Source organism: Macaca thibetana, chromosome 15, assembly GCF_024542745.1.
Source record: "Macaca thibetana thibetana isolate TM-01 chromosome 15, ASM2454274v1, whole genome shotgun sequence".
NCBI classification, from domain to species: domain Eukaryota; kingdom Metazoa; phylum Chordata; class Mammalia; order Primates; family Cercopithecidae; genus Macaca; species Macaca thibetana.
This window is the reverse complement of record NC_065592.1, coordinates 17576395-17603924: the sequence shown is the minus strand read 5'-3', so window position 1 is coordinate 17603924 and position 27530 is coordinate 17576395. Positions and strand designations below refer to the sequence as shown.

Here is a 27530-nt window from a genome sequence, read left to right as displayed (position 1 = left end):
CAGAAGAAGAGCCTAAGTTCAGAGAGGTGGAGAGAAGGAGGTGGTGGGAGAAGTCTGGGGTTGCTGGGGAGCCCCAGGGAAAAGACTGTCTGGGAAGGATGGTGCTTGGGATGGTTCTTTCTCTGCCAGCATACACAGATGACCCTGCCTCCCTTCCACTTCCTGACAAGAATCTGGCCCTCATCTCAGGCTGGAGCTGGGGAGGTGGGGGGGCCTCCTAAATCCCAGGGACCTCCTCAATAGAAAGAGCCCTGACTGGAGGCAGGAGGCCTGCGTTCCAATCCTAACTGGCTGTGTGACCTGCGGGAAGGGGAAAGGGGCAAGGGGTCACTTGACATGTCTGAGCCCCCTAGATTAGAGGATAAGCCAGATGACCCTAAGGGCACATCCTGCTCACATGGGCTGGGGTTCCTAGTCTAGATCAAGACAAGCTTTTGGGACATTGCAATCCTGGGCTATGGTGACCTGTGAGTTTGCCCAATACCATGGCACAGACCTCTCCCACAGACAGATGGGCCTGGCCTCACACATGCTCTTGGAGAGACTGGAAACAGGACAGTGTCTTTGTTCTCCCAGCTCCACCAGGGTTTGAGTTTCTTCATCATGATGCTGCAGTGTCTATTTCTCCATCTCTCTCCAGTCTTTGCTGGGAAAGTCACCCCTAGCGAGAGAAGAGGCACCACGTTTGCCACTAGCCTCGGGCCGCTTTCATGCCCATGGTCCCACCTAATCCCTACAACCACTCTGCCAAGTAGACCTTACTTCCTGCATTTCATGGGTGAGGAAATGAAGGCTCAGAGAAGTGGAGTGACTTGCTCAAGGTCACACAGCTAATAAATAAGTGGCTGAGCTGGGAATTGAATCCAGGTCCCCTGGATCCCAGATCCCAGTAGAAAGACCATTCTCAATTTCTGCTTTGCCTAACTGCCTAGTCCCACTCTCAGTGACAGCTCTGCTACCTGGAACTCCTCTCCTTCCTCTTTCTGGGGTCCCAGGTACTATCCGTGGCACTGCTTTCTCCTTATCCAGGCAGGAAAGGTGCTTAGACTCAGAAGTACAAAGGCAAAGAGCCCTTTGAGAGGACCCAGACCATTCCCACTTGACCAGCTCTGTCTCCAGACAGATGAAGAAACTGAGGCCAGGCTTGAGACCTAGAATTAAAGGTGCGGTCTCCTATCCAATCATGAGGTATAGTGGAAGGTGAATCTCACCCAACAGGATTCTAGGAGGCAGAGGCTCTCAGAAAGAGGGTTATCAGTGGAGAATGCATCAGGGGATGCATTCTATGGCAGGCAGGTCTGCTGGTCATGACTTGAAGGTTTGGAATGGACTGGCACAGAGAAGAGGGAACAGGCCAGACCCGAGGGTGGGGGTTGGGTGGCTTGGCTGAGCTGAAGGGTCAGGCAGCCTTGGCCAGGCTCCCATCTCCAGCCCCAGGGCGAGCGCGTGAGGTGGAGCTACAACATTCAAGCAGCTTCCTCCCCTTTGTTGGGAGTGATGTCGCCCATTTCCTGGATGTCCAAGAACCGGCTTCAAACAATAGCGCTGTCAGGAAGCCAGGAAGGGGCTGCTGCCCTGCCCCTAGTCCTGCCCCATCACTCCCCACCTCCTGAGATCTGGCCAGGCCATCCTTTATGCTTATCTCTTTGAGTCTGATGCCTCTGCCACCAGCCAGCTGTATTTCTGCAGTCAGGCAACCTAACTTCTCTGGGCCTGAGCTCTCCGTCTAAAACTTGGCGAAGAGATTCTTACCTAGCAGAGCTGGCATGTCGATCAAAGGAGGTAATAACAATAGTAGTAGTGGTGGTGGCCAACACACCACACATAGATAATGCACGTGGAAACGCTTGGCACGTGGTAGGCTTGACAAATGTGAGTTGACAATTTTCATGATTCAGAGTCAATTCACCTTTTCCAAATGCCTACTAAGTGCCAAGCACTTCCACATGTGTTATCTAAGTTTGGTAGGTTAAGACTTACGGTTTTGGAGTCAGACAAAACTGGGTTTAAATCCCAGTTCTACCGCTTACTATATATAGCTGTGTGACCCGTGGTAATAACATAACCTTTCCGAGCCTCAGCTTCTTCATCCATAAAACGGGAATAACAGGAATGCCTATTTCATGAAGTCATCGCGAGAAATAAGTGGGTCAATAGATGTAGGACCCTTGGTGCAGTGCTTGGCAAACAGCAAGTACCTAATAAGTGTCAGTAATTATCATTTCCACCATGGGCTTCTACAGGCCCATTTCATATCTTTGCTCACACTGCTCCCCTGCCTCTAAGCCCCTCCTCTCTAAAAGTTGTGCAGGCATCCAACTCTGCACAACTTTTAACATTGAGTTGCAGCCACACAGGTAGTCCACAGTTCCACAGTGAGGGAGTCAGAAGTCTAGGCTCGATCCTAATTTCACTACTATCTGAACCCTTCCCATCTTTGGGCCTCAGTTTCCCCATCTGTGAAGTAAAGGGAATTTATGGTTCTCTGAGGGTCTCGCAATTCTGAGGCTCCATGAATTAGTCCAGTCCTCTGACACCAGACCATTCCTGACACTGGACTTGGCAACAAGTCAGAGCCCTCACCCGGCACGAGGGGGCGACTGCGTGCTCAGGTCACGAGCAGGCGGGACGGGAATCCTCCCCAAATGCCGCGGAGATCTGCACAACTGGTTCAAGCTGTCTCCAGGCTTGGAAGCTGGGTGGATGTTTTTGTCAAGAAACATGGCCTTTTAATTAACACTATTGTCTGCCACTTAGCCCAAGGCTGACTCACAGGGAACACTGTGCTGGGGGCCTCCATTCAGATAGCCTGTGGCTGGGGCTTTGTGTTCTGCCAGCCCCTCCCTCTTGCCTGGAAAAGGTCTGCCCCTCTGCCTGTCCACCTTGCCTCAAAACCCCCTGCTGGGTGCACTTGTCAGCCTGAGGGGTCCTATTGGCCGCACACCTACTTGCTGCAAGGTAATGTATAATCATCTTGTCACAGAATCAACAAAACCACCCCAGCAGGGCAGCACTGTTGTTACTCTCATTTCTCAAAGGAGAAAAATAAACTTCAGAGAAGCAAAGTGTGTTTCTCAAGTCTGACGGAAGACTCCACTGTCTCATGAGTCACCAGAGTGGCTTTTTGGACAGTAATAAGCTTAGAGCTGCATGGTCTGGGCCTGGGCAAGACACTTCACTCTCCATATTCTCTCCTGTCCGTCCTCATGCTTCCATTACCAATCACCCAATTCACCAACTCCAAACTGATAACTAAGAGGGAAGCAAAGAGCCCAGATTTTGCAGCCAAACAGCCATGGGTTATTTATTTATTTAGAAACAGGATCTCGCTGTGTTGCCCAGGTTGCAGTGTAGTGGTATGATCACAGCTGACTGCAGCCTTGAAGTCCTGGGCTCCAGGGATCCTCTCACCTCAGCCTCCTGAGTAGCTGGGACCACAGGCGTGTGCTACCATGCCCAGCTAATTTTTTCATTTCTGGAGAGGTAGGGTTTCACCATGTTGCCCAGACTGCTCTTGAGCTCCTGGGGTCAAGTGATCCTCCCACCTTAGCCTTCCAAAGTGCCGGGATTACAGGTATGAGCTACCATGCCCAGCCTAGCCCTGGGATTTAATTCTGCTTCTGCCAGATATAAAATATACATAGTCCCCACCTTGAGAAGCTCAAGTCAAGAAAGGGAGGTAAAGTAGAACAGTAAACAAATAATCACCATGTAATTTGACATACAAGAGAGCTGTACCTCATAGAAACTTCCCATGTCAAAAGAGTCACTTCGGTCCTTTTCACAGCTGTTCAGGATCACGTTGTGTGGCTCTATTGCAACTCATTTACTGTTCACTACTAATGAACAGAAGCTTTTTTTTTTGTCTCTCTCTCTCTTCACTTTTTACAAGCAATACTGAATGAACATCCTTGTACACAGCTTAACGTACTTGAATCAGTGCTTCTGTGGTATAAATGTTTACAGGTGAGGAATGGTACACTCATTAGATTTTGATAGATGTACCAAATTACCTTCCAAACATAATGTATCAATACAACAATTTATACTCCTCCCCGTAGCATAGGAGAGTACGCATTTCCCCACTTCTGGGTCAATACTCAAAATTATCAACTTTTTACATTTTTGCTAAACTAATTAATGGCATTTTATTAAGGTTTTACTTTGCATTATTCTAACTGCTGTTGAGGTTAAACATCTTTCACATGTTTATTGGCCATTCTGATGCTCTCTTCTGCAAACTGTCAGTTCAGAGCCTTTGTAGATCTTTTTTTTTTTTTTGAGATGGAGTCTTGCTCTGTCACCCAGGCTGGAGTGCAGTGGTGCGATCTCAGCTTATTGCAACTTTTGCCTCCCAGGTTCAAGTGATTCTCGTGCCTCAGCCTCCTGAGTAGCTGGGATTACAGGTGCCCACCACCATGCCTAGCTAATTTTTGTATTTTTAGTAGAGACAGGGTTTCACCATGTTGCCCAGGCTGGTCTCAAACTCCTGACCTCATGATCCGCTCACGTCAGCCTCCCAAAGTGCTGGGATTCCAGGCGTGAGCCACCGCCCCCAGCTGCCTTTGTAGCTATTTCTATTTGAGTGTTTATCTCCCAACTTTCTGCTTCGATTCTGTCAAGTTTTTGATCCCACTCCTGCCCTTTAGGCTTCTGATGCTCAGGTCTCCTCCAAGGTCCCAAGCGCTGCTCCTCACTCCTGTAGTTTAATCGTCCCGAACCATTCCTCCACAGGATAGCACTAGCCACAGTTTCAGCCAGCCTGAATCCAGGAGGGCAGAGAAATTCAGATTGAATCTGGCCCAATCAAAAGACAGTTCAAGTAATGGATGATCTCCAAAAGGTTTCTCTTCTACCTTTAAGATCAAAGCCCTCATAATAATCCTCTAAAGAAACTCAGCCTCAAAGTTACATGAAATAATTTCTTTTTTCTTTCCTTTTTTTTTTTTTTTTTTGTGTGTGTGTGTGTTTTTAGAGACGGAGTCTCACTTTGTCTCACCTAGGCTGGAGAGCAGTGGAGTGATCTTGGCTCACTGCAGCCTCTGCCTCCTGGGTTCAAGTGATTCTCCTGTCTCAGCCTCTGGATAACTGGGATTACAGGCATGTACCACCACACCTGGCTAATTTTGTATTTTTAGTAGAGATGGGGTTTCACCATGTTGGCCAGGCTGGTCTTGAACTCCTGAACTCAAGTGATCCACCCGCCCTGACCTCCCAAAGTGCTGGGATTACAGGCGTGAGCCACCGTACCCAGCCACATGATTTCTAATGAGGGAAGTGGTTGACAAAATCTCGGAATCCCTTCTGTATTTTGTCCTTGAAATGTCAGTGTGGGTGATCTATTTAAAACAGAAGGCCAAAATGGCCTTCTCATTTTAATGAAATTCCCGGAATGAATTGCCCAGGTGATTAGGTCTATTTCAAGAAAATATGAAAACTCCACTGTCTCCCCCAGCAAGCTGGCTAATAGAGAAACTACGTTTCATATATTTCTTGACATGGAAAATAGCCTGGATACCTACTTGGTCCAATTCTTTATTTTACAGCTAAAGAAACTGGCTGAAAGGGGAAAGTGCTTGCCAAGGCCACATAACAAGGTCAGAGACTGGTAGCACCCCAGCCTGCTTTTCCTCATTGCCCGGCTGCCCATCACAGTGATATGGAAAAAAAGATGCTAAAGGACTTTCCGGAAAGTTGTTTGGTATGAATTCACCACTAGAATCCTCGGAAACAACCACAGCAGCCCAAGGGTGCTGCGTGTTCAACAATGAATCAAATAAATAAAGGCTTCAAGTCAAACCACTGTCACATGACATAATACCTTAGTTTTAGAGAGCAAGGGAAAGGAACAGCATTATCATTTTCTTTCTAGCATCAACTCTTCCATCAGAGCAGCAGAATTGATTAAAACAAGGCTTCCAGAAAGGGCATGCCTGCTTAATTTGCATTCAAACCTCAAATTAAAGGAATACTGGCATGCAATTTATGTTTCTTGCATGCAATTTATATTTCTTATTACCACAGCCTAATTTGACCTTTTATGCAACCATCTCCCTTCAGTTCACAGACTGCATTTTTGCTGAGACCGTGACAGGGATTTCTGGGCTTCTTTTTTTTTTCTTTTCTTTTTGAAAAAACAAAAGCAAAAAGCTTGCAAGTCCCCTGTCTTTTCCAATGGCGTTAATCATTAAGGTAGAATCCTGGGTCTCCTTTTGCATAGAAAATGCCCTGATGTTTATTCTGTATAGAGTGATACACGTTTAACGATTAACTAAGCTACTCTGTTTTGCAGAGGCGACGGCTGTGCAGCATTCATTCAACAAATAGTTACCAAGCACTGACTATGTGTCGGCTGCTGTCACACAAAGGAGAAGATACAACTGCAAAGGAGATGCAGTTCTTGCTCCAAAGGAGCGCTATACAAGGCAGGTCATGCGCAGGGTGCTCCTGAATGCGGAGGAAGAGGTGATTCCCTTGCTGGGGGTGGGGATGTTGATAGCCACTTCACAAAGGAGACAAAATGTGAGCTGATTCTTCAAGAAAGGGATCACCAAGAAGAGGTGGGGAAGATCATCTGAGCAGAGGGCACAGCAAGAGGAAAGGCGCAGAGTGGGGCTCAACACAGATGGAGTGCTGGGGGACGGTAGTGGGAGATGAAGCTGGAGCGCTCTGAGTCACACTGTGAGGAGACTGACTGTCACACTGGGGAGACTGGACTTTACCCAGCAGACTGCAGAGACACCTATGGCAGGAAACGTCCCCATGATAATAAAGGTGGAAGTATTATAGATAGGCTGTGACCTGCATTAGGCTCTTCCACACAAAACCACACTCCAGGCAGACGAGTTTCCTCTCTGTTCCTGAAGCACAGTGAGCCCTGCCCTGCCTTGGGGTTTTGCTCCTGCCAAAGGGTTTGTTCCTGCAGACTGGGACACTCTTCCATCCGCTCTTTCACTGGCTCACTTCTTTTCACACTCCAGGAGGAAACTCAAACCCCACTTCCTCTGAGAGTCCTTGTGTGGCCTGTCTTCCTGAACGTTCCCTCACCCCCTAGCTAGTCACTATTATATTAACCCTGTTTGGTTCCTTCTCAGGATTTATCGCAACCTGAAATCATCTTGTTTCTGATTGCCTGTTTATTGCCTCCACCACTGGAATGGAAGTTCCATGAGGGCAGGGCCCCTGTTTTGTTCACTACCCATGTCTAGAAAGGCAGGCTGCAAAATCAATGTTGATTGAATGAATTAACTAGTTAATGTGTTTCCAGAGTTCTAGCTGCAACTACACCCCCTTTTCTCCAACTGAACAAAGTATTTATGAGTATGAATGAGCAAGAGTGATAGTACTTATTATAATGCCTATTATATGTCCAAGCCACACCGCACACCAATTTTTTTTTTTCCTTTGGAGACAGATTCTCACTCTGTCACCCAGGCTGGAGTGCAGTGGCACGATCTCAGCTTACTGCAACCTCCACCTCCCAAGTTCAAACGATTGTCATGCCTCAGCCTCCCCCGTAGCTGGGATTACAGGTGCGTACCACTATGCCCAGCTAATTTTTGTATTTTTAGTAGAGACGGGGTTTTGTTGTCATATTGGCCAGGCTGGTCTCGAACTCCTAACCTCAGGTGATCCGACTGCCTCGGCCTCCCAAAATGCTACAATTACAGGTGTGAGCCACCACGCCCAGCCCTAGACCAATTAAATCCAAATCTCTGGTGATGAGATCCAGACATCAGTATTTCAAGATCCCCTTGGGTGATTCCAATGTGTATCCAGTGCTGAGACTCTAATACTTTTGAAGGACAAGCACACAGACAATCTTCCATTTTGTTTCCCAGATCTACCAGTTTTCATACATGAAGCCTAGGACATCTTAGCTACTCCCTAGTCTCTGGAATCTCTCTTATTTTTTAGAAGTCAATAAATTTGCAAATTTCAATATGTTACTTAAATTACTTGTGACACACATCACAAATAATCAAGATATATAAAGGCATCACAACCTCAAACTGAAACTTCCTAAATAGGAGAAGCAGCTTTTTAAAGCCCAAATATGCCATGATCCACCATGATCCATCTCAGGGCATAAAAAAAAAAAAAAATCCTTTATTATACCCAAAGCATTTCAGCTAGGATTTGAGATCTACAAAGATGGCAATTTAACCTCAAAGAGTTACTTGCATTTCTATATACAAGTAATTTGTTGTTTGTGGTTTTATATCATAGAAAGTGTTTGGAAGTCCTTTGGAAAGGTAAACTTCGTGTACAGTTGATCATTTCTTGGGTGTTTGTCATATACTGGGCACTAGGATATAGAAATAGAAATAAGATAGAAGTCCAACTCTTGCAGCACTGAGAACAGGAGAGGTAAGACACAGCCAGTGTCATGACAGGTGTTACTCAAATACAGTCTTATAACAACGCTACCATTTATCAGCCCTCTACTATGCATTTTGTGTGTGTGTAACTCACTATATACTCATAGCCATCCCAGAAGGCAGGTACTATTATTGTCATCTCCTCCCCTTTCTATTTTACAGATGAGGACTATAAGGTACAGAAAAGTTAAGTATCTTCTCTAGGGTCACACAGCCATTAAATGACCAGAGCCTGGATTCAAATCCAGACAGCCCAACTCCACAGCCCTCACGCCCAACCGTCATACTACATGGTGTCACGGGAACAAAGGGGCAGGAAAGACAATTTCTGGCTGTAGGAAGGCGATACTTCCTGGGAAAGACACCATTCATGTTTGCCTTGAGAGATGGGGAGACTTTCAAGAGGCAGATGTGGGGAAGGACTGTTTCCCGGCAAGGGAATGGCATTCGTGAAGATCCAAAGATTCTTGGTGAATGGCATGTTGTAGAGTGTAGGCTACATAATAAGAAGTAAGATAACGATGGGGAAATGGGCTAGGTTAGGGCCAGATTATGGAGTGTCAGAGGCTAGGGCCAGATTAAGGATTTGGACTTTAGTTAACAGCCTTTTGGGAGACCCTGAGGCTGCTGAGTAGCACAGGCACGTGGAGCAAACTTGAGGATGGACTGGAGCGGGAGATGGCAATGGGAGACCACTTAGGAAGCCATTTTAATAATCCAGGCAAGGAATAAAAACAGCCTAGGAAAGTGACAATGAGATAAAACAGGAAGTAGCAAATGTGAGCGATTACAGAAGAAACTCAACAGGACTTGATGTTGGATTGGAACTTGGAGTAAACGGAAGAGTCAAAGATGCATCTCAGGTTACTTGATACTGGGAGGATGGAGACACCATTAACTCAAATAGATAGGGAAGACAGGAACAGGCTTGGCAGAAGAAAGGAGGCAGATAAATTTCCTTTGGGGATATAAGGAATTCATCTCATTATTCTCAAGCCAAACCACCAGGAAGATTTTCTATTATTTGAAGTCCTGTTCAGGAATCCTTCACACTAACTGCTTTCCAATTGTTCTGTGACCTTTTACCTACTGAAATCGAGACAGGCACTTGTTGTAAGAGACTTACTATATTTAATTACTTAGAGCCTTCTGTCCTAGAAGGCTATGATGTCGTGTAATCCCATCGAGAGAGTACAGGAAAGCCAAAAGTTAGTTTCTTTGTTCAAGGAATTCAAAGCAAGGTGGGGAGGAGGGAGGCAAGAACTGCTGTCCAACTTGGGCAAAAGTTACATCCTAGAATTGAATTTGAAACCATTAACAGTTCAAGATGTGTTGCTCTGGTTCTAAAGAGGTGAATGAACATTTGGGGAGTGAACAGTGCTAGAAGCTGCTGCAGGTAAATTACTTATAGCTCCTTCTCAGAAAGACAGTATGGTTTATTCCCTCATTACTCGTGTGATCTGTGGACCAGTGCCGTTAGCACAGGCCCTACCTCAGACCTACTGAATCAAAATCATTTTATTAGGATCTCCATATACACCCATTTATTTTGAGAGTACAGGCTTTGGAATCAGATGTGTCTGGGTTTAAATCTCAGCTTAGTCACTTACCACTTACTAGCAGGTAGCCTGCTGTACTTGCTTCCTCATGTCTAAAATCAGTATGTGGTTCTACACCTCGGTTTCACATCAGAATAGGCCGGGAGTGCTTTCAGAGATTCCATGCCCAGACCACACTACACACCAATTACAACAGAATCTCTGGGGGTGGGATCCAAATATCAGGATTTAAAGGCCTCCCAGGTGACTCCCGTGTGCACTCAAGGCTGAGAACCACTCATGGCTTTGACGAACAGGAGTGTGGCCATTGGAACCAGACAATCTTCACTTGTATCCTGTATCTACCACTTCTTATATCTGAGACTGGGGTTTCTTAACCTCTCGCTAAACTTTAACTTCCCTCATCTGTGAAATGAATATGACCTATAGTACCTCGTTCAAAGGACTCTGGGCACTGAAGGAGGTGAAACATGTAAAGTGCTTAGCACAGTGCACAATGAGTATTTGTTATTATTTATGCAAGGCGCAGCTTCCTTTGCAGAAAGAACCTAGGAAGCAACATGTGGGTTGAAGTATCATATAAACACCAATCTGCAGTCATGCTCATACCTTACTTCCAATTACTTGGCCACCAAAAGGTTAGTGGGTTTTGCCTCAGCTATTGAAAAAAATGCAAAAAAAAAAACCAAAAAAAAACAAACAAAAAAAACCTATTATTTTTCATTAGAGAAACTGAGGCAAAAGTTGGTTGGCAAGTAACTTTTGCAGAACAGGTTGGGGGTTCTGCTGGAAGCATCCAAAATGCTTCCGGCTGTGGGGTCAGCACTAGGTACAGAAGCGGGCATGGCACAATGCTTTTTCTTTGAACTGTCCTAGCACTTCAGGCAACAGACCCTGCACCTCATCTGTCTAGAGCCTCACAGCAATCTCTCCAGTTAGAAAATCTAGAAAGGGCTGGAAGGGTCTTTACAAAGACTCCTGTCCAACTGCTTTGCTTTTTAGAGTGTTGCAAAGAGGTAACCAAGGCCCAGGGAGCTGAGAAGACTTATGCAGGGTCATATGCAATTTAAAGCCATAACCAGAAGGCATAAAATGACCCAGTCAGATGTAGAGGAAACAGCCTAGTAGTGAAAAAGGAATTGAATGAAAGGGGGAAAAAGACATAATAGTGCTTTGAACCAAAGAGCTTTATAAACACTTGTGGCTTTAACCTGCCCAGGAGGTAGATAAGCATGTGCCCTTTAGTTTGTCCTCAAACTCAACCTCTCACAAGAGGTTAAGGAACACACCCAAGGTTGGAATTGACACTCAGACCTCCAGACTTCCTGGCTTTGGAGCTGGAAGTTCAGCCTCCACCTCCCTTGTCTATCAGGAAAAACATCTGGGTTATAATGCTTGAGGATGGGATATCAAGGGGAAGTGGTGGAAGTTTGGTTCCTCAAGAAACTTTGAGCAAGACTGCATGAGACCCTGCTAGAGGCCCCTCCCATTCCCTGAGTCACGCCTCAAAGAAGTTTCTGCACTTCTATCCTGGAGGCTCCCCTTGTATGACCTTTAGGGAAATCTATTTTCCTAAGATGTTGGATGGAAGGAAAGAGAGCCGAGACTTCAAAATGTGTGAACAGACACACCCCAAGGAGCTGCCTAAAGTAACAAAGCCTTTCCTTCACATGACTACTTCTCCCTGTTCTAACAGGGATTCTCAGCCACATAAGCGAGTGCCTAAAGCAAAGCAAGAGGAACAGGCAAGACCACAAGAAGAAAAAGCAAGGGGAAGTCATCTTTAAAGGCCAAAAGGTCACATAAAACATAATAAAATACAACTGTTTCCTTTAAAAATTTTAATGGACAGGAAATGGTATAGAATAACTGCCAAGTCACATAAATTAACTTTTTTGTTAATGTTTGTGATCCCGGAAAGAACACACTATCAGTCGACGCAAATTGCATGGGCGTTTTCATCAGTTGGTGTCTGGGCACATGACCGAGTGTGGGCCACGGACCCATCTTTACTTGGTCCAGAAAAAAAAGTGGCTGCCATGTACGGCAGGCTTCAGATCTCCCTCGATCTCAGGGTTGGGCTCCGGTCTTGGTCTTGAGTGATAGGGATTCTCCGGTAAAGGTCGATCTGTTTTCACTTTGGTGACCTGGGAAGGGTGAAGAGGGCAAAAGCAAAGTTGAAAGCTAGGGTGGAGAAATCTGTAACCATGAACGTACCTCCTGGTGTCTCCCCAATGCTCTGGCTGCCACAACTGCTCCCCGACTTAAATCCCCAGCAAATCACATTCAGACTTATTTAATCCTTGAACAAACACTCAGGAAAGCCTACTTTATGTCATTCCATGTGGTAGAAACTAGGGATACAGAAGGGAACAAGGTACTGTCCTCAAAGGGATTACAGTCTAGTGAGGGAGAAAGCCAGGAATAACAACTAAGATTTCCAAATTACCCCAATGACTAATGGCAATGATGGAGACAGGAACTGCCTGCTATAGGAGTAAGGACTGTGTACATCTAACCCATCCTGAAGGCTGGAGGTTTGGACTATTTTTGAAGAGGTAAGACTTAGCTTAAAGTCTGAGGAGGAGCCAGTCAGAAAGACAAGGGAAGAAAAGACATTCCAAGTAAAGAGTACATATGAAGATAGACAGGCATGTCTTCAGAATGGCTGAAGCAAAGTCTGCATGAAGAATGGAGGGAGATGAAGCATCTCACCAACCACTTATTGCTAGAAATGATGCTGGCACATGATTCCATTCCATTTTCACTCTTATGAGGTCATTCTGCAGGGGCTCACTGAGGCCACCTAGCTAATAGCCGAAGAAATAGTACACAAAGTCAGATATGCCTACTCCAAAGCTTGTGCTTCTTAATACCACACTACAGTGGTGGACAGGCCAGATGATAAAGGGTATTAAATGATACGCAAAGGTGTTTGTGTTTTAACCTGATGGTTAACAGGTGCCACTGAAGCAGGGCAGTAACTAAATCCCATCTCTGTAGGCTGGAAAGTGTGAAAGCTAGACTGGAGAGACTCAAGACCCAAACTGGGGAGCTGAGCCAATAAGCCAGGAGAGTGGTGAAGTACTAAACTGCAACAGGGAGAGAGATACTTTACACTCACAGTATCCTCTGATGGTCACAAAAATCTTAACTGGAAAGCCAGCAGAAACTGCTGTCATTTTAAAGATAAATAGGCCCAGAGAAGTAAGAAGACATATTCTTCTTCAGAGGCATTATTATCTCTAGTTCACAGATGAAGACCAGGGAGGTTGGCATGCCTAAGATAAGATACACAGTAATGTCAGAGCTAAGGTTGGAACCTAAGTCTTCAATTCTACTAGTTTTGTTTGTTTGCTTTTGAAAGTTTTCCCAACGTCCTGCCATAAGCAGAGATGGTTCCTACTGATCCACTAATGGTTTCTTGGTATTTGTAGCTCCTTTAAGGAATTAAAGACATTTATGAAATTGGCTGGGCACGGTGGCTTATGCCTGTAATCCCAGCAATCTGGGAGGCTGAGGCAGGCAGATCACTTGACATCAGAGTTCAAGACCAGACCAGGCAACATAGTGAAACCCCATCTCTGCTAAAAATACAAAAATTAGCTGAGCGTGGTGGCAGGCACCGGTAATCTCAGCTACTCAAGAGGCTGAGGCAGAACTGCTTGAACCCGGGAGGCAGAGGTTGCAGTGAGCAGAGACTGTGGCACTGTACTCCAGCCTGGGTGACAGCGTGAGACTCCACTTCAAAAACAAAAACAAAAACAAAATGTTGCCCAGGCTAGTCTTGAACTCGTGAGCTCAAGCAATCCTCCTGCCTCAGCCTCCCAAAGTGCTAGAATTGCAGGTGTGAGCCATGGCACCTGGTCGAGAAATACACTTTTGAAAAGAGTAAAGATAATTTTTTTTTATCTTACAGAGTTTAAAAAAGTGTTAATACAAAGATTCAAGAATAAATATGCTTTCTTACTAGCATGACTTGTTATTTCTTCTTTCGTAAGTGTCGGAAATGAGAAAAGGTAGTTTTATTTGTTACATGTGTAAGTTCTACCACTTTCCAACCTAGAATTATCAACTATTTAAAATAATATGTTCAGTAAATCAAAAAGTATCTGAAAATAATCATGCCAGATACAAAAGGCAAAAAGTTTGCTAAGTTATTATTTATGACACCAAGCTTATATTCACAGATGCTATACACAAAGAGATGGGAACTAGACCGGGGGCTAAGGTGGCAGGATCGCTTGAGCCCAGGATCTCAAGACCAGATTGGGTAACACAGCAAAATCCTGTCTCTACTAAAATACAAAAATTAGCTGGGCATGGTGGCCTGCGCCTGTAGTCCCAGCTACTCGGGAGGCTGAGGTGGGAGAATCACCCGAGCCCAGGAAGTCAAGGCTGCAGTGAGCTGTGATCGCACCACTGTATTCCAGCCTAGGAGACAGAGTGAGACCTGAGATTTTTCCTCCATGCCTTGCTACCTGTGCTGCCCCAGAGGGAACGGACGGAGCTGAGGCTGAAGAAGCAGGGATGGGTCAGAACATAAAGGGCCTGCATGCCATGTTATAGAGAAGATGCTTTATCTCACCAGCAATGGAGAGTCCCATCCAGTTTTTAAAAACACAGTGACATAGATTTATTTTCCACACAGATCACTCTTCTTGTGGAGGTGTAATTTTATTCTCAATTCTTCATCTAAAGCCCACATTGATCCACCCTCCTCTCCCAGAACTTCATGTACCCCAGGTTAAGAACTCCTGTCCAAGAATAAGATAACAGCAGCAGGAACAATGAGGGATTTAAAAAAAAATTCCAGGAGATGCTAACCTATAGGAAGTGATGACTGCATGGAATCAGAACAGTAGGGAATGAAGAATTCAGGTTTCTAGCTCTGACGTTTCGACAGATGGTGGTGTCACAACTAAGATAGGAAATACAGGAGAAAGACAAACACTTTTAAAACTACAATTATGTAGTTTAAAAAAAAAATCTTAGATATGTTCCTGAAAAATGTGGCAGAAGCCTGATCCTATTTCCCCAGTGAATTCCACAATAACCTCCACAATGTTTTCAACTAACAGTGTTTCACTAATACTTTAGCTTCCTCTACTCCCTTCTGTTCTTTAATTAGCTAATTAACTAAAAATAAATCTGCACATGCTAGAAGGTCTAAAGAAATACTTCTATTTTTTTCTTTTTTTTTTTTTTTTAAGACAGAGTCTCCCTCTGTTGCCTAGGTTGGAGTGCAGTGGCGCAATCTTGGCTCACTGCAAGCTCCGCCTCCTGGGTTCATGCCATTCTCCTGCCTCAGCCTCCCAAGTACCTGGGACTACAGGCGCTTGCCACCACGCCCCGCTAATTTTTTGTATTTTTAGTAGAGACAGGGTTTCACCATGTTAGCCAGGATGGTCTCGATCTCCTGACCTTGTGACCCACCCACCTTGGCCTCCCAAAGTGCTGGGATTACAGGTGTGAGCCACTGCGCCCGGCCAGAAATATTTTTATTTTTAAAAATTCCTTTCTGGACTATGTATAATCACTGCCTAATTAATATGTTTGGTAAATCTGGCAAGTTCTTACAACATATCTGTATTCACAGAGACCCTTTGCTGACCACCTCTTGCCTTTATCCCACCCCTGAGTCAGAAAGTGAGACCTCCAGGAGAAGCCTTTTTACCTTTGACAGTTCTCCCAGGTCAGGCCGCACCCAGCCCAATTTGTCCAGCACACACTCGTCAAACTTTGCCTGCTGTTTGCGACAGTGACGAAATAACTGCTGGCCAGTATAATCAATGCAAGTCCAATATTCTGTAAAAGGCTCTGCGCAGTGACGTTTTATCTGCCTGGAAAAGAAGGCTGGGTTAAACAATGAAAAACAGAAAAATGGTAAAACAATGAAAAACAGAAAAGTGAGAAGAAAATAGGTACAGATCTCAAATACATAACCTTGCTTTTTGAAAGGCATGTGAGTAAATATTCTTACCTCACTTACAAGACAACTTCAGGATCCTCCAGTTGAGAACAAGTTAGTAAACAAAAAAGATTTCTGAGGTAGAAAACCTAATTTCTTTATGTAGTAAGAAGAAAAGAGTGTAGCCTAATGCATGCATATTTTACTCAGAGAAGAACTCCTTACTTGGGGCCTATTTATTCTTTTCTTTAGATCCAATTCCTCAAAGGGTATCAGCTTAGCAAATTTAGAAGAGAAGGAGGCATAATTAGATAATGGACATGCTGACAGAAGTCAGAGGTGACAGACAATGGCAAAGGAAGAGACAAAATTATACAAAGCAAATACACAAACTAACAAGCAGAAGATCCTGGGATCATTCAGTATAAAGACAAACTGCACTCCACTCCTCAAAAGCTCAAGGTCCTCATTCTATTTACACATTGAATAAAAATAGATATTAATCCTTGCTATCAAGAACAAAGTTATATTTGGTATTCTCTGTTAAGAAGCAGGGTAGCATATAATTCATTCTGTGGCTATCAAAAATGGCTAGAGAAAATTTAACTTCTGTGTATAAAAAGAGTAAGCTTCAGTTTTTTGCAAAATCCCCCTTATCATTCAACCCTGCTAGTATGCATGTTCAAGCAAGAATAAAATACCATCATTTTATGTAAAAGCCATACTTGAGGCAGTGAAATTCAGAACACCTCTTTCTCCCAATGAAATAATAATTTTATTATTTAAGTGCTTACCTGTCATACTCCAGAAATCTAGCTACACTCTCACATGAATCCTGTTTAACATGGATCAGGAAGGAAGGATTTCAGAGATGGCCCACAGAAGTACACAGTGACAAATCTGCTTTTCACTCCTGCCCAATAAGCCACTCAGCTGCCCTCCTGGAGGTCCACCAACGTCACTGGTTTCTTAGGTTTCCCTTCCAGGTATTCTAAGCACAACCTGCACCCACGTAACTTCTACACAAGAATCACTTTGATAGAAAGCAACCATTTCCAATGGGAGTTTTATATTCCTCCAAAACGCTGCAGCAGCAGACGGGCTGCAAACCACTATTCTAGTAGCACAGATCCCTGTTCTGGACCCCATTCCCCATACCTAACAATTATCTATTAATGCCTACAACCAGCAACTTCAGCAGTGAGAAATTCCTCTATGGAGGCAGTTAGGCACCTTGGGAATTTGTGAAATCCAAACATTCCCCGCTTAAAATGTACTACCACTGGGCCATGGAAAAAAAGCTTTGCAAAAGTTCTCTTAGAAAATAAAAATTGTTTAGGCTGGATGTGGTGGCTCACGCATGTAATCCCAGCACCTTGGGAGGCCAAGGTAGGCGGATCACTTGAGGCCAGGAGTTCAAGACCAGCCTGGACAACATGGCGAAACCCCATCTCTACTAAAAATACAAAAATAAGCCAGGCGTGGTGGCACACACCTGTAATCCCAGCTACTCAGGTGGCTGAGGCACAAGAATCACTTGAACCCAGGACGCAGAGGTTGCAGCAAACCAAGATTATGCCACAGCACTACAGTCTGGGTGACAGAGTGAGACTCTGTCTCAAAAAAAAAGAAAAATTGTTTAAATAAACACACACACACACATACACACACACACTCAACCTCGCTGGCAATCAAATCAATGCAAATTGAAACATCCAAAAATATTTGCACCCCCCAAATATTTAAATATTATGCATACCAGAAGCCAGTGCTGAGGACAGCATAAACTGATCCAACATTTAAAAACCAAAAGCAATTGCCGGGCACGGTGGTTCATGCCTGTAATCTCAGCACTTTGGGAGGCCGAGGCAGGAGGATCACGAGGTCAGGAGATCGAGACCACGGTGAAACCCCGTCTCTACTAAAAATACAAAAAATTAGCCGGGCGTGGCGGTAGGCGCCTGTAGTCCCAGCTACTAAGGAGGCTGAGGCAGGAGAATGGTGTGAACCCGGGAGGCGGAGCTTGCAGTGAGCCAAGACCTCGCCACTGCACTCCAGCCTGGGCAACAGAGCGACATTCTGTCTCAAAAAAAAAAAAAAAAAAAAAGCAATAAAGTTCAAGAGCCATAATAATGTTCAAAGCCTTTTATAGAATAATCTCACTGTTAGGAAATTTATGCCAATGAATTATTGACTAATGAAAACGATCTACACGCAAAGGTAATCACTGCAGATTTATCCAAAATAATCAAAAACTGAAATCAACAATGATGTTCAATAACAGGAATTGGTCAGGTATGTTATGGTTGGTTTATCCACTGATGGAATAATATATAACCATTAAAAATGATGATCATGGCCAGGTGCAGTGGCTCACACCTGTAATCCCAGAACTCTGGGAGGCCAAGGAGAGCAGATCACTTGAGGTCAGGAGTTCGAGACCAGCCTGGCCAACATGGTGAAACCCCATCTCTACCAAAAATACAAAAAAATTAGCCAGGCTTAGTGGTGCGGGCCTGTAGACATGTGAATCGCTTGAAGCCAGGAGGCAGAGGTTGCAGTGAGCCAAGATCACACCATTGCACTCCAGCCTGGGCAACACAGTGAGACTCCGTCTCAAAAAAAAAAGATCATGAAGACTATATAGCAACTTCAAAGAATGTTTCCAATAATGTCAAGTGAAAAATAAAAATGAATTTCTCAATGTATACATACTATGATTATAACCACAAAAATATCTTTGCATAGAGACAAAGACAGCAGAAGCAAGAAAGAAGGAAAGCAGCTACTGTGCTAAGGTATCTATTTTTCTTTTCTCTAATGTCACTGTTGTGGACATTGGTGGTTTTTGCCTAGTCAGCAGTCATTCCCCCATTCTTCTGTAACATCCTTCTAATTCTCCTTTGGGAACAACCTCTCCCTGTCTCTTAGCAATGTGGTTTGGATGAAGCTAAGTCCACTCCCCATCTCAGGCCTAACCAATCAGAGCCTTTTATCTCCTGAAGCACAAGTGATGCAATGATATGTATATGAAGTCAGCCAGCCAGGACAATTAGACTCAGTCCAGGAGCTTCTGCTCACTTCTGGATAAAGGGCACACTTTGTCTAGGTTTGCTAAGCAAGTATGAACAGAATAGCAGCTTGAGTGGCTGGTGGCCATTTGTGGTACAGCAAGGTAACAGCCTTTCTGAAATGAGGTAAACAGAGAAAACCAGAACTAAAAGACTGTGAAAACAGGAGAGGCAAAAAGACATCAAGTAATTGTGAAATTATTTAAGCCCTTGAATCCAGTCCTGCCTGATGCCAGGCCTATTTCTGGACTTCAGAGTTACAAGAGCCAATTTCCTTTGAGTTGACTTTCTTTCCTTTTAAATAGAGTGCTAATATGCTTGTTAAAACATTTTCCTACAATTACACAGTTTAGGTTTTTTTTACTTAAGTATCAAGCACAGTGACCTACCTAAAACCTAACTCTGAATACAATTTTCTTTCCATCATACCTGTGTTCTGTAGTAATGACAACAACCTAGTGAATGCCTGCTTAAAAAGGACTGTGCTAAGTTGTTTTACATGCCTTTTCAAATTTTTCACAGCAAAAAGACTTTCCCCTTGCTGTAGCAAAAATGGTCACCAGTCACTTGCTTAGCAAACCTAGATAGGTATTATTTTACAATTTGGAAACTGAGATTCATGGAGATTAAAGAACTTGCCAGATAATAAAAACAAAACTAAAAATAATTATCATCCTTTGAATGTTTTACCTTGGTCTGATTTCAAAGCCTATGTACTTCCTACTAAAATCCACATTATTAGCTGGCTGTTCACTTATTAATTTAAACCTTTATGTTTCAACCAAGTAGGCACTGATACCAGAAGATTTTTACCTAAAGAAGTCCAAAGCACACTTGTTGACCAGCTTGCCTTCCTCCAAACACCGCCTCGGATCTTTCTCTTCCCAGCGGCAGAGCATAAACTCCTTGTTGGGCTTATCACACTGAGCTCCATAGTGATGCGCCGCAGCTTTAAGCACAGCAGAACTAACTTTCACCTAGGAAAGGAAAGATGGGACAAAGACCACAGACTGTGAACCAGAATACCACTTTCTCAAGTTAACCTCATGCGGGTCAGAATAGAGAACACAAAAGTAGCACTGTTCTGACTTTACCAAGAGTAGCACTGTTCTGACTTTACCAAGTGCTACCAAAAGTAGCACTGTTCTGACTTTGTCATTTTTTTTTTTGGTCACTCCCATCACCCAGGCTGGAATGTAGTGGCGCGATGTCGGCTCACTGCAACTTCGGCCTCCCAGGCTCAAGTGATTCTGCTGCCTCAGCCTCCCAAGTAGCTGGGATTACAGGCATGAGCCATCTCATCCGGCGATTCTTTATAATCTGTGGTGATTTAGAGAACACGAAGCTCTTTCACATATATTATTTTCTTCACTTTTACAATAATCTCATGAAAAGATTACTATTCCCATTACTATCCCCATTTTAGAGCGGAAGAAATGGCACCCCAATAGAATCTTTAGATATGTATGGTAGACAGAAAGGGGGTGTGGAGAAGGATGGAGGCTTCTGGGATGTAGGGAGAGGAACCAACTCTGGAGAGCTTCACTGAGTTTCTGCTGCTGGAATAAAATCAATAGATATATAAGGCTGGGCACAGTGGCTCATACAGGTAATCCCAGCACTTTGGGAGGCCAAAGCAGGCAGATCACTTGAGGTCAGGAGCTCAAGACCAGCCTGGCCAACACAGTGAAAGCTCATCGCTAGTGAAGATACTAGAGATGTATCTGGGCATGGTGGTATACACCTATAATCCCAGCTACTAGGGAGGTTGAGGCATGAGAACTGCTTGAACCCAGGAGGCAGAGGTTGCAGTGAGCCAAGATCATGCCACCACACTCCAGCCTGGGTGACACAGTAAGACTCTGTCTCAAAAAAAAAAAAAAAAAAAAAAAAAAAAAAAGAATTAAATTAAATCAAATTAATGGATAAATAAAAGTCCCAGAGGACTACAGAGTCACAGAAGACAAGGCTGGAAGGGATCACAAACAGCATCTAGTCCATCTAGTAATAGTCCATCTAGTCCATCTAGTAGTAACTAATAATAAAGTACTAAAATCTGCAAATTTTTAAAAAATCAGAGCATATCCAAGGTTGCCATCCCTTTAACTATGCACACCCGTTTCCCTCAATAGCATTTTAGTGATATTTTCTTGAGAAGATACACAGTGTAGATACAGCCAGCACAGAAAGAACTGTAAACTGCCCAGGGCCTACTAACAACTGCTCAAGCAAGAGACCTGCTGGTCCCTTTTCTGTACTACCTTTTCTTATACCAATACCACAATGTTTTAATTACTGTCACTGAAGAGAACATTTTGTTATCTGGGAGAACCATCCTCTTCATTCTTCCTTTTCAAAACTTTTCTGGCTATTCTTTCAGAAGAACACCTTCCCCCAATAATTTGCATTCAAATTGTATTAAATTTAGTTATATATTAAATTAGGGAACAATGGGCACTTTTATAAAACTGGGTACCTGCTCAAACTTCACATCCTCAGAGAGTCTCTCTCTAATCATCTTATATAAGCTAGCATCAGTGGTCACTTGTGTGGTCTGGTCTTAGCACTCATGTGCCAAGTCTGATCAATTCTAGATATACTTGTTCTTTCCTCTCTGTAAGCACAATCTCTGTGTAAGCACCAATCACGCTGGGGTCATCAACATCTTTCTCAATAATTTTTTTTTTTTTTTTTTTTTTTTTGAGACAGAGTCTCGCTTAGTCGCCCAGGCTGGAGTGCAGTGGCGCGATCTGCGCTCCCTGCAAGCTCCGCCTCCCGGGTTCACGCCATTCTCCTGCCTCAGCCTCCCGAGTAGCTGGGACTACAGGCGCCCGCCGCCTCGCCCGGCTAATTTTTTTGCATTTTTAGTAGAGACGGGGTTTCACAGTGTTAGCCAGGATGGTCTCGATCTCCTGACCTTGTGATCCGCCCGCCTCGGCCTCCCAAAGTGCTGGGATTACAGGCGTGAGCCACCGCGCCCGGCCCTTTCTCAATAATTTTAAGAGCCACTGAGTGGTCTGTGTGTGACTAGAATATAAGCTCCAGAAGGGAAGGGATTTTGTTATCAACAGAGATTCACTACTGTAAAGATATCAATTCTCCCTAAATTAATATATGGTAATTAAATATAATGTTGACTATGGTACACACCAAGCACCCAAAATAGTGTCTAGCATAAGTAGTTGTTGAGCACCCACTCTTTGCTAGAAAATGGGGATACAATAATTAGAAAACAGATATGAATACATGAATTACACCTTCTCATCCACAACACAGTACTTCTCTCCATTAATTCATATTCAGGTCATTCTTGTCCTTTGGTTAAAATTACAGTTTCCTTCATTATAGGGACCTTGAAGATTTCTTGTTTATTCCTCAGTATTTTAGCACTTTTGATACTATCTAAATAGGATAGTTTTTCTATTAGATTTTCAAACTGCTTGCTTTTGAAAATCTGCTTGTTTACTGCTTGCTTGTACACTGTATTTTCTCTCCAGCCATCTTACTGAACTCTTGTTAGTTCTGACACAAAACTCGAGAAGATTAACAGAAAAACTGCCATTTACAAATAAAAACTGTCTCTTTCCCTTCTCATACTTTATTTTTTCTTCTTATTCTCATTTCCTATTTTATTGCTTTGACCAACCCCTTCAGGCCAATACAGATGAAGAGCAATGACAGCAGACAACCTTCCCTTTTTCTAAAATTAAAAGCAGGTTTGGTATAATATTTGCTGTTGGTATCTGGAATATAGTTGTTTGGATATTCCTTGTTAAGAAAACTTCTTTCTAATTCTAATTAGTTTTGCTTTACCCATGTTTTCTATACCAGAAAAGACTAAAATTTTTAGGCTTCGTTTTCATTAATTTATAAATGTAACATAGAGCATTAACAGATTTTGTAAAACGGATCCAATGTATTTCTAGAATAAAATCTAGTCTGTCACAGTGTATTATGATTTAATACACTACTGAATTTGATTTGTAAAATTAAAATTTTTTGTGTGAGAACAGTCTGTAATTTTATTTTATTTTATTTTATTATTTTTTTTGAGACCGAGTTTTGGTCTTGTCCAGGCTGGAGGGCAGTGGCGCAATCTCGGCTCACCGCAACCTCCACCTCCCGGGTTCAAGTGATTCTCCTGCCTCAGCCTTCCTGAGTAGCTGGGATTACAGGCATGCACCACCAAACCCAGCTAATTCTGTATTTTTGGTAGAGACAGCGTTCCTCCATGTTGGTTAGGCTGGTCTCAAACTCCCAACCTCAGTGATCCTCCCACCTCAGCCTCCCAAAGTGCTGGGATTATAGGCATGGGCCACCGCGCCCAGCTGTAATTTTTTATGCACTTTACGCAGCTAGGTTATTAATAAAAGGCAAGGAAAGATGACAAGGGTAATAATCTATACACTATAGAAAGGAGAATAAAGTTATGACTATGTCTATTAATAGTGCAACTGTTACAATTAACAAAAATAAAGTTATGACATAAGTGAAATCTGCCATGATGACTCTAATAAATTTATGTTTAAAATCTGTAAAGTTTTCGTATTAAAGGTTTTGAAAATAATTTATTTAGGAAAACTGGCACACATTTGCTTGTTTTATTACCTATAAACAACTAGGAGAATAAAAACTAACACTCAAACTTTTTTAAAAGCTTAATATATTTTAATAATTAAGTTAGTTATATTTACTTGTCATATGCCTTAAAAGAGCTTTAACTGGCTGATTCATCTATTCAAAGGCCCAAAACTATAAGGCCTGCCTGCATTATTTATTTCCCTACAAATGTGGAAATCTTATCAAAACGAAGGTATACTCATGTTGTTGAGCATATAAAACACCATCCCTGTCACAGGAAAATAAAGGAAGACATTGAGTCTGTTTTGTAATTAATGAAAAAGAGGGATGTGCTAGAGACAACACAGTGAGTCAGTGGCAACCCCGGTGGCAACCCCAAAACTGGAACACTGAGATTGTGACCTCCAATGAGGCTTCTTCCCATGATATCACCATCCCTGAGGTGGATGAGCCTGAGATGTCACCATATCCCCTCACCTGCTTCTTCACTAAGACTGATGAATTCCAACAGAAACAACATCCTTTCACAGCTGTTTACTGTGAATACCCTCTCAAATTCCTTCAGCTCTCTTTGTCTCAAAGAACACAGAATTTCAACATCCTTCCTCATTTATTCTCACAACAGCCTCACTGCGCAGCAGGGTTACACAGTCTGCAGGTGTGGAAACTGAGACAAAGTCACCATCTAGAGCCAATCAAACTTCTAGTCCTGTCCTTGCCTCCTTAAACTATGTCTGTACCTCTTTTTATAGTACTTTATTTATACCATACCTTGAGTTTTCCTAAATTTATGTAAAACAGAGAATAGTACTTATTTAATAAAACTGTTACGAAGATTCAATTAGCTAATACATATAAAAATAAGAACAGTGCCTATCACATTGAAAGTACACCATAAATATTAGCTATTTTTATTTTCACTCAAAATTGTCAATATGTCCAAGGACTTTCCAGTCCAAAGCTTCTGACTGCTTTTTTCAATGGAGATGTGTCATAACTCCTAAGCCAATGAGGTCCAAAATGTATTTAACTCGCTCTCCAAACCTGCTCCTTCTTCTGGCTTCACCAGAAATATTGCCATGTTGCAAATCTGACTTTGATTCTTCAACTTTCCCTGCCTCCAATATCAAATCCATTGCTAAGTCTGATCAATTCTAGATATACTTGTTCTTTCCTCTCTGAAAGCACAGTCTCTGTAAACACCAATTACACTGGGATCATTAACATCTTTCTCAATAATTTTAAGAACCACTGAGACCAGTCTCCCTGCTTTTCTTTTTGTTTCTTCAATCCACTCTTCACACAGCTGCTAGAGTGATCTCCCTAAACGACAATTCTTATTTTACTCTGCTATTAAATTAGCAACCAAACTCTCATTCAGCCTTGATAGCAGAATAAAGCCTAAACTTCCTAACGGGTATGGAAAGGCTTCTGGACCCAAACTATCTTCCCATCCTTCTCACCCACAACATTTCAAAAAGGGACTATTTACTGTTCTCTCAGAACACTGAACTCCTGTTTGGCTCCCTGCATTTTCCCATCTCCTTACTTTTGCTCAGACCCTACCCTCACTCAGAGGGGTCTTCTCTCCATCTCTGCCTATAAGTGCCATTCTTCAAATGCCATTTAGCCACATCTTACGTTATGCCCAAAAAGTGCTTTCTCTATTCCCTTTATAGCTTCAGAGAATTTTATAGCTGGGATCACCTCATCTTACAAATAACCATGTCTGCAAATGCTAAAATCAAGTAATCAAGGTGACCGGCAGGTAGGCCTAAAATTTAGATCCAACTTCAAATCTTTTCCTAAACCATATCTGCCCCCTTTCATAGTATTTAATCACACTTTGTCTTGTATTTTAGTTATTTAAGTAATTATCTGTATGTTCATTCAATTGTGTGAAGCCTAAAGGCAAATGTATTTCAGATATACCAGTTCTATGAAATAGAATCTCAGACGTTTGTTGAACCTAATAAAAACTGCAACAAGAAATTCAGCAACTCAAGATTAACCCAGCTACATGGGGGGTGGGGGGGAACAAAAGACTGGTGGCCACAGGGCAGCTCCCCTCTGCCACCTCAGAGTAAATGTCACTTTAATATAAGTCCCTGAACATAGCTAATAATTTCTTCCTCAGGAAAATAACAGTTGCCACTCTCACAGGCATCTAAGTTTAAATGAAGCATTGCAGGTAAAACACTTAACATATGGCCGGGCGCGGTGGCTCATGCCTGTAATCCCAGCACTTTGGGAGGCCAAGGCGGGCAGATCACTAAGTCAGAAGATTGAAACTATCCTGGCTAAAACGGTGAAACCCCGTCTCTACTGAAAATACAAAAAATTAGCCGGGTGTGGTGGCGGGCGCCTGTAATCGCAGCTACTCGGGAGGCTGAGCGCAGAAGCGCTTGAACCCGGGAGGCAGAGGTTGCAACGAGCCAAGATCGCGCCACTGCACTCCAGCCTGGGCGACAGAGCGAGACTCTGTCTCGAAAACAACAACAACAAACAAAGAAAACACTTAACATAGTATATTAGTGCTGGCACATCATTTCTAGTCTTGGTCTTCCTCTCCTTTAATATAGCCTGTTCTACTACTCAGCCCTGCCATGGCACTCCTGTGCTTTAAAACCTTCCACCTCTTCCCACCATCTCCCTTACGGGATTGAGTCCAAACTGTTTGGTCTGGCCTTGTGGAAGCTGCTTCCAAGTCCTATCTCAGCCCAAGTTGCCTCTCCAGGCTCAGCACCTGCTGCTTCCCACCACCACCACTAGGGTCACATCAAACCGTACTTGGCTTCCTAAACACACAGATTCTGCTAGGCCTTCTCATTCTTTTGAGTTTTCACCCATAATACAGTGGAAAAGCATTGGTTTTAAAATCAGACCTGGGTTCACTTCCAGCTCTATTACTTACAAGCTCCATGACCTTAGGCAAATCATTTCTACTCTCGGGGCCTAGTTCCTTATTTATAACATGTTACGACCCATTGTGTATATATATATCCTACCTTACAGTGTTGCTGGGAAGATTCAATGAATTAATGCACGGAAAGTAATTAGCATCCTGCTTGGCATCTAGAAAGGACTTGATCATGTTAGCTATAATTAGTAGGGTATGTTTCTATTTCACTTCTCACAGCACTAACTACATTGTACTGTGATGGCCTCTTTATGTGTCTGTCTCCCTACTGGATTGAAAGTCCATGAAAGCAGGAAGTATACCTCTTCCAGCATTGTGTGTACATGTTAATTACTCAAATGATATCTCCTGAATAAACGAATGCTTTAAGTGAGTCCTGTTACCGAACACCTTCCCATGGCTGCGAGTAGATGCACGCTCCAATATCGTCTCGTTTTCCCGCGGCCTCCTCGCCCCACTCTATGCACTCTGCACCGGTGATACCACTTTAAGGTAGTGACTGTCTCCCTCGACTGTGAGCCCCTAGGGTTCACATTGAGCCCCTATACTCACTTCGCATGCAAGTTTGAGGATTAAGCGACATAAGCTAAGTAAAATGACTGGTTGGTGCTTAATAAAATGTATCACTATTATTCACGGAAGGAGAAGCAGGTCGCCGTGGAAGGCGAAAGGGGGAGGATTCTAGAGTCATTGCGGGATGCAGCAGGGTGGGGTAGAGAGGGGAGGCGACTCCCGAAGCTGCGGAGGGTACCTCCGGGGGTCGACCTGTATAGGTGTTGGAGGACTGGGGAGGGGGGTCCGGGGCCCAGGATCCGCGGAGCCTAAGCGGGGCTGGGCCCAGGTCCGAGAAGCCGCAGCCCCATGTCTCCCTTGCCTGTCCTCCGGACAGCCTCACCTCGTCTACTTTCAGCTCCTCTAGAGTGGGCAGCTCCACTATCCCCGGCATGACGGCTGCAGCCCCGACCCCGACGAGGAGCCCTCAGCCGCGTCTCCCCCGTCTCCTTGAACTCCCCTTTAGACCGCTGAGTGCCACACGGCGCCTGCGCATGCGCATCCGGTAACACGCAGGCGCACTGCTCTGCCCACCCGCGAGCGAGGGAGCGTGCG

At 43.7% G+C, this 27530-nt stretch overlaps 2 protein-coding genes across 4 annotated transcripts in view; one reads left to right on the top strand and one right to left on the bottom strand.

The window, feature by feature from the left end:
• MORN5 (MORN repeat containing 5) overlaps nt 1-27530 on the top strand; it is a 632826-nt gene that overhangs the window by 564696 nt on the left and 40600 nt on the right. The gene's annotated exons all lie outside the window — the stretch shown is intronic.
• NDUFA8 (NADH:ubiquinone oxidoreductase subunit A8) lies at nt 154-27514 on the bottom strand. Of its 3 annotated transcripts, XR_007719913.1 has the most exons (5): nt 27319-27514; nt 19736-19899; nt 15618-15783; nt 14768-14861; nt 11955-12087 (listed from the first exon to the last, which is right to left on the bottom strand). XR_007719913.1 is itself a non-coding variant. In XM_050761898.1 (4 exons), the coding sequence occupies exons 1-4, from the start codon at nt 27367-27369 to the stop codon at nt 656-658; spliced, it is 387 nt and encodes a 128-aa protein (XP_050617855.1). In that variant the 5' UTR covers nt 27370-27514; the 3' UTR covers nt 154-655. The 3 variants fall into 3 exon arrangements, 2 of the variants coding, with proteins under 2 accessions (XP_050617855.1, XP_050617854.1); XM_050761898.1 differs by lacking the exons at nt 11955-12087; nt 14768-14861 and adding an exon at nt 154-661; XM_050761897.1 differs by lacking the exon at nt 14768-14861 and having other exon boundaries at nt 11767-12087; nt 27319-27507.